The 12,044-nt window shown below is 38.0% G+C and overlaps 1 protein-coding gene across 1 annotated transcript; it reads right to left on the bottom strand.

The window, feature by feature from the left end:
• Window positions 1–9,144: 9,144 nt before the first annotated feature.
• On the bottom strand, window positions 9,145–10,038 carry LOC124967831 (olfactory receptor 7E24-like). Its single transcript, XM_047530186.1, has one exon. The coding sequence runs from the start codon at window positions 10,030–10,032 to the stop codon at window positions 9,145–9,147; it is 888 nt and encodes a 295-aa protein (XP_047386142.1). The 5' UTR covers window positions 10,033–10,038.
• Between the last annotated feature and the right edge of the window lie 2,006 nt (window positions 10,039–12,044).

The following is a 12,044-nucleotide window of genomic DNA, read 5'->3' as shown; positions in this document are numbered from 1 at the left end:
AATGAACACCATTCATCTATATATCAAAACATAGCACAATGATGGTAATTATGGGCACATCTGTACTTGCATAGCATTGAGTAAATTACAACTGTCCAAGAAAGCACAAAGAAACTTTTTCTTTCATAAATCCAGTATTTTCAATTTTTGTTAGTGTCCTGCATCTTCTGTACAAGTCCACTTGTCTAAGAAATCCTGAAAGAAGAATCTCCATCTACTTTTTTTTAATCACATAAGGGAATTTATTAAGCAAACAGAGTGTCTCCCTGCAGGGAAAGAGAGAAAATGAGAGGAAAAGAGAAAGGAAACAGAAAGGGCACCTGCAGTTAATTTGCTCCTGAGAAATCTGAATTCTCTGTTTTATAAGCCAATATTTGAGTGAGGAAATGTCTTTAACTCCAACATTAGAAATAGTAGAAACATACCTCAACATTATAAAGGCTATCTATGCTAAGCCCATGGGCAACATCATTCTTTTTTTTTTTATTTGCCAGTTTATTTTTTATTGATTAATTTAGTACAGTAGATCATTATTTTTTGTTCAGCCTTCCAACAAAGAAAAGTCCAGGACCAGATGGGTTCTCAGCCGAGTTCTACAAAACTTTTAAAGAAGAACTCATTCCAATACTTCTCAAAGTATTCCAGAAAATAGAAGAGGAGGGAACTCTCCCAAACTCATTCTATGAAGCCAATATCACCCTGATTCCTAAACCAGACAGAGACACATCAAGGAAAGAAAATTTCAGACCAATATCCTTAATGAACATTGACGCAAAAATTCTAAACAAAATTTTAGCAAATCGCATACAAAAACATATTAAAAAGATAGTGCACCATGATCAAGTGGGTTTCATCCCAGGGATGCAAGGTTGGTTCAACATCAGGAAATCAATAAATGTCATTCACCATATCAATAGACTTAAAGTCAAGAATCACATGATTATTTCGATAGATGGAGAAAAAGCATTTGATAAAATACAGCATCCCTTCATGCTCAAAACACTAGAAAAAATAGGGATAGTGGGAACATTCCTTAACATTGTAAAGGTCATCTATGCTAAACCCATGGCTAATATCATTCTAAATGGTGAAAAACTGAAAGCATTCCCTCTAAAAACTGGCACAAGGCAGGGATGCCCTCTTTCACCACTTCTATTCAATATCGTCCTTGAAACTCTAGCCAGAGCAATTAGACAGACCAAAGAAATTAAAGGGATACGAATAGGAAAAGAAGAACTCAAACTATCCCTATTTGCTGATGATATGATGGTATACTTAGAGGAACCAGGAAATTCCACCAGAAAACTTTTAGATCTCATAAGTGAATTCAGTAAAGTAGCGGGATATAAGATCAATGCACATAAATCTAAGGCATTTTTATATATAAGCGATGAATCTTCAGAAAGAGAAATTAGGAAAACTACCCCATTCACAATAGCTTCGAAAAAAATAAAGTATTTGGGAATCAATCTCACAAAAGAGGTGAAAGACCTCTACAATGAGAACTACAGAACACTAAAGAAAGAAATTAAGGAAAACCTTAGAAGATGGAAAGATCTCCCATGTTCTTGGATAGGAAGAATTAATATTGTCAAAATGGCCATACTACCAAAAGTGCAACATCATTCTTAATGGAGAAAAACTGAAAGCATTTCCTCTAAAAACTGGAACAAGACAGGGATGACCTCTTTCACCACTTCTATTCAACATAGTCCTTGAAACACTAGTCAGAGCAAAAAAAATAAAGTGATACAAATAGGAAAAGAAGAACTCAAGCTGTCACTATTTGTCAATGACATGATTATATATTTAGAGGATCCAAAAAACTCCACTAGAAAACTTCTAGAACTAATAAATTAATTCAGCAAAGTAGCAGGATATAAAATCAATATGCATAAGTCTAATGAATTTCTATAAATAAGTGATGAATCCTCTGAAAGAGAAATTAGGAAAAACCACTCATTCACAATAGCCTCAAAAAAAAGAAATACTTGGGAATCATTCTAACAAAAGAGATGAAAGACCTCTACAATGAAAACTACAGAACACTAAAGAAAGAAATGGAAGAAAATCTTAGAAGATGGAAATATCTCCCATGTTCCTCGATAGGCAGAAATCACATTGTCAAAATAACCATTCTACCAAAAGTGCTATACAAATTCAATGCAATTCCAATTAAAATCCCAATGACATTCATCAGATTATTTTTAGAACCAACTTTTCAAAATCTTTAGCTTGTTTCCATATCACACAAGTAAGATTTGCACACATATGTGAATGGGGATAGTTCTTTGCATTTCAATGACTGACATATTTCACTTTAATTAATAACCTACATTTTTGGCTTACTTTAAAAAATAATAATCCTAAAAACATTTCTTTAAGGATGTATTGTCAAATATATTTCTGAAATATATCTAACAACAATCCTTACATGATTATTTCATATTGAATAGGGAATGATATTTTTGTTGGGATGCAGTATAGGAGATAGTACCCTATGATATGAGTCAGGAAATCCAAATTTTAGTTCCACCTCATTGACCTGTTACTGTACAGAGAATGTATATAAATCTGTCCATCTCTGCACTCACAATGTTTTATAGAAATCAGGAGAAAAATGCCCATCTCCCCAGCATGGGTAGCACCTAAAAGAAATTAGTACACATTTCGTCATTTGCTCATTTTATCAAATAAAGAATTCTGTCATTATGGAAATAGCATGTTCCTTCCAAAAACAGTTATCAAAGGTCAGTGGAGCTTGGAATGATGTGAAACCCCAAAATGGGTCAGCCCAACCCAGAAGTTTCACCCGCCCCCTTCTCTTTTTGCTTCTTTATTCCCAGGAGAACGTCTGCCATGATCTTTGAATCAATCAATGATTTAAGTGCAATTAAATGAAAGTTTACAGACTATGTGCCCATGATAGATGAAGGAAAAAAGAGCCATTGTTTCTTCAATCTCATTTTATTGGGACATTCCTCAAAGAGAGGACAGTGCAAACAGAAAGGTGCCTGGAGCATTGGGCACATGCTAGTGGCAGACAATTTTTGCAAACCAAACAAGATCTACTCAGTGCTTAAAACAGGTTTTCATTATTAATTCTTCTTGTGGAGCAGGCAGGTTATGGGAAATAGGGGTTCCAAGATAAGATAGGGTTGGGCATTTCTTCCCACAAATCTAGCATCTACTTCCATGAGGACAAAAATACCATGTCCTGCTATTGAAATTGGATATGGTAACTTTCAGCAATAGTATCTTCTAGTCAAATAATATGAAGATTAATCTTATCTTTAAGAATAATATTACATAAATTTTATTTCACTCTCATTTGATATGTACATAATGTTAAATATGGAGCATCTATATCTGTTATCCATTATTCAATTCATCTTTATCAATGATAAGTCAACTAAAATGGTGATAATGTTGTATCATAGAAATTAATAATCTGCTCTATGTCACAGACATTCCAAGGGGACAGATAGTCTCTGAAACTGATGCACTAAGTTGCTAATGTCCCATTAAAATATTGCCAGAAGATTTTAAATAGAGGTTGGTCCTTTATACCAGGTAAATCAGGTATATCTGAAGCACACTTTAAACGTCTGATCGGTTTCCTGAGGAGGACTGAAGTGAACACCAGACTGTGTCTCTCCTTTTAAGAGAGAACAGCTAGATGGATACCCTGCCATGGGGAAAGAGGGATCTGTGTTGGAGATGGCATGCCTTCTCTTCCTGTGATCTTTGCTTCCTGTGATCTCAGCTGTCCTATAATGACTCAGGGGGCACCACCCACCGCTCCCCTGTGTGACCCCTCTGGAACCCCCAACTAGAAGAGCTCAGTGAGCCTGGGGTCTTTTCCTGGAATGATGTGGGGGAAGTGTCTGTGTGGGGTGTGAAAGGGGGAACCTGCCAGGATCCTGATGGCAAGATGCCCTGATTCTGTAATCAGACAGTTCACTCCAACCACTGCCTCACTTTTTCTACCTGAACTTAGTTTTCTACTTGAACTTAGTTCAAGTTACATAAAAATATTGTCCTCTTTCAGTAAAAGAATAATATTGTGGGGGCACATAACTAGGGAATACTATGAACATTAAATACAAGAAGCCACATGAAACATACAGATTAGCACCTCCCATTTAGGAAGCCCTCAGTATTGGTTCAGGACTTATGATTACTGTTCTTATCCTCATCAACTTCACAAATCTTATTGAATAGCTATCAGGGACCCATTTTCCAACAACATGGATAAGATGCGTACAGTAAAGTAGAACCAGGGTGGGAAGAAATAAAAGCTTTGAACAAACCATTTGGCACATCCACTACCACAAAGTACCTACACTTCAAAGTCACAGCAGATGGTATTCAGCATGTTTATATCCACCCTTATGATCAATGCATCCTTAACTGTGCATCCTGCTGATGACTGCTTCCACTGGTCCTTCCATTATCTCTCCTCTCCCTCAGCACTTACTGGGAAAAGTTGCCTCTTTCCTGGGTCATGACCAAGAGCTGAGGATCCAATACCCCTCCTCTACCTGGTGCCCAGTGAGGTCTCAGGCTCTGCACTCAGGGTTGATATGAGTAAGGTGATAGGAGAGCTTCCTGAGGCAGAAATGTACATGAGAGTTAGCTGAAGGTATGGGGCTGACTGGACTGGAGGCATTGACCAAGCCCAGAACTCATAATTAGCCAAACTGGTCCATGTCATTCAAACCTCCAAGAACTTCCTGATGTTAGTGGAAGAAGTAGGAAAAGAGAAAAAGAATGTCCACAAAGTTTTGGGGCTATCTTTTTCTCAGGATGAATTTTGTGAGTTCTCTTCAAATGTTTACTTTTTTAAAAAATATTCATCTCCTTTTAATTTCAATTGCATACTGGGGTAAAATACACATAACAAAAATTGACCAGTGTTAAATGCACAGACCAATGGCATTATGGAGACCCTTGGGGAGGAGAAGTCTTTATACTTTCAACCTGATGATGGGATTCTCAGAATGGGAAAAACAATTTTCGAGTAAGACAAAAAGGACTTTAAGAGAGGGAGAAACCTGAAATTGAATCAACAAAATATACTTTCTATACTTTTAGAAAATAAGACCTGACAAGATTAAGGAGTTGAGAAGGTTCAGAAAGTAGAAAATTGCACATCCTTGAAGTATGTTAATTGCAAAACAATTGAACTGTGCATCTGGGAGTTCACAAACTGATCATAAAGTTCATCAAGCCAAGAAGACATAGAGTTGAAGGTTCATGATGACAGACAAAGGCAGGGGGTGACAGTCATGAACCATCATAGTCAGAAGCATACCAACCATATATCCAAAAATAAGAACAAAGGGCATCTGTATCAGGCATCCCACTTAGAAAATGATTCTTCTGTGAGTTTGGATGTCCACAATCATCTTTGGGGCTGTGGAGGAGATGTGACAGATGTCAACTTAGGGCAGGTTGGAGAGGAAGAAGCTTATAGGGATTGACATTGGCAGTTGAGTTGATGGTCAGGATGCTGAGCAGGTAGGTTACAAATCTCTGTGGTCAGGTACAAGGATAGAACAGAAAGGTAGAAAGGGGTTGGGCTGCAGGTCTGGGTCCTCATACTGACCCAGGAGATGAAATTCTGAGGTGTGTGTTAGACTTCATGGTTCTCTATAACTTGGACAATTTTTAAAACAGGAAAGCGGGTTGGAAAAAATGAAACCAAAAAATAACACCCAGCATGGTGAACATTTGAACTGAGTTCAAGTGTTCCCAAGTGGAATGCTCACAGCTGAGGTCCACCCTCTTCAAGAATTCTTCTCACTTTGACAAACTCAGCCTTCTTAGATCTTGCTTCTTATTGATTTTTTGTTTTGTTCACCTGAGAATGTGTTCTGGCTTTTGGGTAATAACCCATTAGTATTATCTCTTAGTACTACAAATAATACCCATTTCTTATATTAATATATAAACATTAATGATGTGTGTTTATGTCTAATAGTTTGTACAGATTTGATTTATTATCTATGAAATTTAAGTTCTGGGCATCTCTGCTGAGTCCATTCAGATGCATTTCTGTTCCTGAAAGACAACCAATATCAGAATATTGGCAGGTATATTTCCTTGCTGAACGTTTCCATATCAGTATTGACTTACTGATCCAGAAATTGGATTCTTAAAACTTACCTAAAACTGCCAAAGTTCATCTAAGCAGTCTACAACACAACACCTATTACCTCTGAAATGTACTACTTCCCATAGACACGCAGCTTTGTCCCTTGATGGGGTATGTAGAACTTCTTCAAATGGCATTACCTGAGGGAGAGTCCATTTTTTTTAGTTTTTTTTTTTTATTTTTTGTCTACTAGTTAATTTTTCTAAATAAGCAAAAGTCAATTTTTTGAGTTTATTAATCATAAAAATTATCTTGCAATACTGCTGTATCTTCCAATCACATAAGTTATATATGCAACTCAAACAACTTCACACCAGAAAACCCAATCTAAAAATGAGCAAATGAACTAAACAGATATTCATCAAATCAAGAAATGCAAATGGCCAATAAATATACGAAAAATAAATTTCATGATTCTTAGTAATCCAGAAAATTCAAATGAAAACTATACTGAAATTTCATCTAACCCTTGACAGAATTTTATCAACAAAATAAATAATAATGAATGCAGAGGAAAATGTGAGGATAAAGGAACATTTATAATACCTAAATTTTATTTTGCCCTAATTTCATACATACATCAATTTCTAGTCACATAGGAAACACACATGAATTTAATCTTACTTAAAGCAGCTGTATCAACCATAAATCCACTCAGCGAATGGATCAAATGCACCTAGATTTTCATTGTTTCATAACATTATAAAATTTTAAGCAGAGGTTCAAATTTCTAAATCACAGGTACAGATTCAAAACTTGGGCCAGTTCCAAGTAGATATGGTATAAAATCCTGACTTGAATGTCTTCTTTTGAGATTGAGTAGGCTGGTATAAGGTCAGGGCAGGCTGTGGACAGCTGGGGGACACTCTGGATGGGGGGAAAATGAGGCCAGAGCTGCGCATTGTTGGTCTGCTCTGACTGTGACCTTAACCTGTCATCTAGAAGGGCCCACCCTGCATTGACCCAGGGGGTTTCAACCATGCCTCTCCCTGTGGTGTGTCAGTAACTGCACAAAGGACTAGCACAGGGAGAAAGGCATCCCCTTCTGCAGAGACAGGCCAGTGAAAGTTCTGGTCGTGTTGCTAAGTAGGCAGTGTTCAGGGGTTCCGTCATGAGGCCCCGTACCTAGACCCAGACCAACATAAAAATACAAAGTTCCTCCCTTTTCTAAACAACAACAATAATAATAATATAGGAGTTTATACTGTGGAAAGATAATGAAGATGCAATGAAATGTGTTATACAGAGCAGAGCACAGAAGTCAGATCCTGGCAATTAGGAATCCATCAAGATCAGTTCATGACATTATGGATACTGTCATCCTCCTCTTCATCATCTTTTTGGAGTACACAGGAAATGGTTTTCATCAACATTGTGCTCTTATGGATGAAATATCTGAGGTAACCAGAATCAACATGGGAGGAAATCACAATCTCATATGAGTTTCCTGGCACCCCCGTAATAACGAGAAACATGAATTCCACATAGAGTTCATAGCTGAACTTTTAATATCGATATCCTCCTGTCTTGACACCCAGACTTTCATGTCTGTTCTCTTGAAGGGAAATGAAGATTCTGATGGGCGTTTCTCCATCCACCAGCGTCCTCACACTTAGTGGGTCTTGCTCCTTCTCTGCTGGGTTATGAATAAGGAATGGAGTTACAACATCCCAGTGTGGAAGAGTGGAGACTCCTTATGAAAAGAAAAGGTAGAGACCCTCTGATATAAAACAAATACGTCTAGTTAAGATTGACCAAACCAAAATGAGTGTGAAATAAATCTTTGAGTCGTGCTGACTGCAGTAAATACAAGGACAGTACCCAAGAGAAAATAATGTGGCCATGAGTTAAGGACATTGTGACCATTTGTGTGAAGCAACCCATCCCTTCAGAGGCCCCAGAAGCTGCGGGTTTCAGATATGGGTGCTCTGGCTCCCCGCCACCTAGCTCGCCCTGTTAACCTTGCAGGTGCAACCTGAAATAGATAAGCTGGACCTGGCTGCTTGCACTCCTTGGGGAAAAAAGAAAAAAAAAAAAAAAAAGGAAAAAGACACCTATTGTCAGCCTGCCAGGATTATTTTATGGTTGTCACGTTCAAAACCAGCTTGCTGAAGTCCCTCCCCCTACCACTTCCCTTACTTGGAGTAGTGGTCCTGATGCATTAGTGTTTTTTTATCTTTGCCCCAAATAAATTTTTTTCCTACTTTAGTCTCTGGTGGTCTCACTATGCATTGATAACCGGACCCCACAACACAAGGACTGGTGCCCAGTGAAGGCTGAGCCTCTGTCCTAAAGATTAACATAAAACCAGGGTCATATAGGAGTTTCCCAGTGAAGAAAACCATGGGAGGGTAGACACGGTTATGGAGCCCACGGGACTAGAGGCTTCAAACGGAAGGGATGGAGGAGTCAGAGTCTTATTTACTCTCACAAGACTTTGCAGGTCCAAGTATAGTGCTCATACTTGGCCAAATTTATCCACAACATCCCAGTCACTAAGGATATCCTCATGTCAGAGGAGAAGAAGAGGAGAAAGTGAATGTCTCCTGTAGCTTCACAACTCTTCTTAGAGAGGAGAAAACTTGTACGTACTCTTTATTTCTATTTTTGTTTTTTCCCTAAAATTCCACTGGTTTTTCTGACTCATAGGTAATATTGTCAAAATACAGATGACAATGCAGTCATTTCTGCCGTGATCAAGTGCACAGCTCAGTAGCAGTAATTACAGTCAACTCCTTGTGCAACCATCAACATCTTCCATCTCCAGGAATATTTCATCTTCCCAAACAGACTTTATACCCATTAAGATACTTCCAATTCCTCCTTTTCTGGCCTCTGCAAGCCACTATTCCACTATGAAGTAAGATGTGGACATAAAGACATCAAACTCAAATAATGTGATCAAGGAAGCAAATTTAATGTCTAGATGTTTAATTTTGCTGAGTTTCCGGCATACATTCCAAATGGATGCCACACACCTGAGATCACACTGTTCTCCCGTGCAGCCTCCTCAGGGCACTTCTAATGTCCCTGTTACTCAGGCTGTAGATGAAGGGGTTCAGCATGGGGGTGACCACAGTGTACATCACTGAGGACACCACACCCTTTCTGGTGAATGATAACTGATCTGAAGAAAGGTACACTCCAAAGGCTGTTCCATAAAATAAGCAAACAACTGAGAGGTGAGACCCACAGGTGGAGAAGGCTTTGTACTTGCTGCCTAATGATGGCATTTGCAGAATAGAAGAAACAATTTTATAATAAGAGAAAAATGTCCCTGAGAGAGGAAGAATACCATAGACCACACCAATAAAATACATGACTATATCTCTGGTAAGGGGATCAGAACAAGAAAGACTAAGGATCTGAGAAGGGTCACAGAAGAAATTAGAAATGTCCATGTCCTTGAAGTATATAGACTGTAAGGCAATCAAATTGTGCACCTGGGATTCCAAAAGGCTAAAACCAAAAGACACCAAAACTAAGAAGCCACAGAGGCGAGGATTCATGATAACTGAGTAATGCAGGGGGTGACAGATGGCCACAAAGCGGTCATAGGCCATCACAGTCAACAGCATTTCATCCGTACATCCAAAAATAATAAAAAGGGACATCTGACTCAGGCAGCCCACATAGGAAATGGCTCTGCTGTGAGTTTGGATGTCCACAATCATCTTTGGGACTGTGGTGGAGATGAAACCGATGTCAGCCAAGGAAAGAAAGGAGAGGAAGAAGTACATGGGGGTGTGGAGGTGGGGGTCAGAGCTGACAGCCAGAATAATGAGCAGGTTCCCAAGCACTGTGACCAGGTACAGGGACAGGAATAGTCCAAAGATGATGGGCTGCAGGTCTGGGTCCTCTGGGAGTCCCATGAGATGGAATTCTGAGACGTGTGTTATATTTTCTTGTTCACTTTTGTTTGGACACCTTTTGAAACAGAAAAGAGGTTTAGGGCTGGGTATATAGCTCAGTTGGGAGAGTGCTTGCCTCGTAAGCACAAGGCCCTGGGTTCAAGTCCCCAGCACCACAAAAAAAGAAAAAGGAAAGAAAGAAAACAGGTTTAGAAAAAATACCCAATAATCAATTACCACAAAAACAACAGTATGCATTATTTTGACTTAAAATACCCAAACACTATGTAAAATTAGAACTGCATTATTTGAATTCTACAGAGTCCATATCAGAGAACATTATGTGCCACTTACCTTCCAGAATATTTTCAGCTTCTTGTGTTTTTCTGATTACCTCTTTGGGAACGTATTTCCCATTGCTGTGCACAGACTTATAATTTATATGGGTCGATCCGCTGAATGTGCCACCACAAGCCGTATAGGAAAAGATAGCATTTATTAAGACATGTAAAGTAAATACAAAGGAAAACCATCCCAGGTAGCATACCAAGTCAGCACCGGAGAGACATCATGGGCATTTCGCAGCATACATAACCAAAGAAAGCAGTCTTGTCACCTTTGAGTGCTTCTCATCTCTCTTAAATACACCAGAGTAAACATATGAAGTTATTGTCTGGAGCCATTGGGCCCAGTACTATCAGTATGTTTGGTCTCAGACCTGGATCTCGCCAGGAGCCAGGCCTTGAGAGCAGAAACCAGAAGTCTTTAAGTTTTTTAATGTTTTCGGACTGAGAGCTTATCTGTCCTTGAACAGGGGCACTGCCAGACCACTAAGTTTCTCATGCAAGTTGTTTGTTCCTTGCCCTGATTTCACTTTTTGAAAGCACTCTTAAACAAGACTCCATTTTTCTCTACACTTTTCTGTGGATGAAGTCCTCACTCAATTTTTGTTTCTATTCTAAAAATTGTATAGTATAGAACTTCTCTCTTTCTGGACTTCAAATTGTGATCTTCATATTTACTTTAGAGGTATATAACCATTGTTATCACTAACCATAAATGTGTTCTTTTTTGGACTGCACCTGTCAATGTGTCAATGATGAAACAAAAATGAAATGCTAAGAATTTTTGAAATTGTATATTTTATTAGAGTTCATGTATATCGATTTGATATAATTTCAGTAAAATATCTAGTGAAGAAGAGAGTTCCTTGCCTCCCTCACCTTTTTTTTCATTTCTTATTCTCTAATGACTTTGGAATAATCTTCATTGCTTTTTTGATCATAAATCCTTTTACATGTTGTTGAGGATTTTAGAACCAGCAAAGCCACACCCTTCTTGTGCTACTTCACAGAACTTCACATAAATACTTTCTCAGCACTTAAAAGCATCTCTGGGTTATTATTTGGTGAGGTCACATCATGATATAATTACAAAAAAAGTGCAAAAGAAAATATTTAGGGGTTACCTTAGTAAACAGATCTGTACCATTGATTTATGCCTAAAATTGAGATAATAATTACCTGGCTTATAGTGTTATTATAAGATTTTTTAAAATTCAACTAGTGGTTTTAGTTTCATTTACCAATATACTTCTCATAATGTTATCAGTGTATGTGATTTGTTTATCACATATATTTACTCAAATATTTTAAATATTTTAAAATATCAACATACCACACTTTGGACAAAACCCAACTTAAAGTATCCTCATGTGAAGTTCTTCATGGTCCTTTCCAGCACCAGGATTGAGAACCACAAGGATTGGCCACCATCCTTAATGTTATCTACTGTTACTGGCAATAATACCCACCGCTCATATTAAAAGCAAACTTTAAGCAAAATATGCTTCAGAACCTAATATTTTAGAGGGATTTCATTTTAAATCTATGAAATTTGAATTCTTGGTGTCTCTGAATAATTCCATTCTGCACACCTGTTCCACTAAAAAATGCTGTTATGTTTCTGTGGGAGAATTTTGTGTGTTGATATAGACATGTCAGGATTGCTTTGTGTATTCATGATCAGGTTTC

The sequence above is a fragment of the Sciurus carolinensis genome, chromosome 17 (genome assembly GCF_902686445.1).
Source record: "Sciurus carolinensis chromosome 17, mSciCar1.2, whole genome shotgun sequence".
Classification (NCBI taxonomy): Eukaryota; Metazoa; Chordata; class Mammalia; order Rodentia; family Sciuridae; genus Sciurus; species Sciurus carolinensis.
The sequence above is the reverse complement of the archived record's forward strand: the minus strand, read 5'-3'. Positions and strand labels throughout refer to the sequence as shown.

What these genes read in the sequence shown, in the direction of transcription:
- LOC124967831 (XM_047530186.1), bottom strand. Translation starts at nt 10,032, where the DNA reads ATGGGACTCCCAGAGGACCCAGACCTGCAGCCCATCATCTTTGGACTA.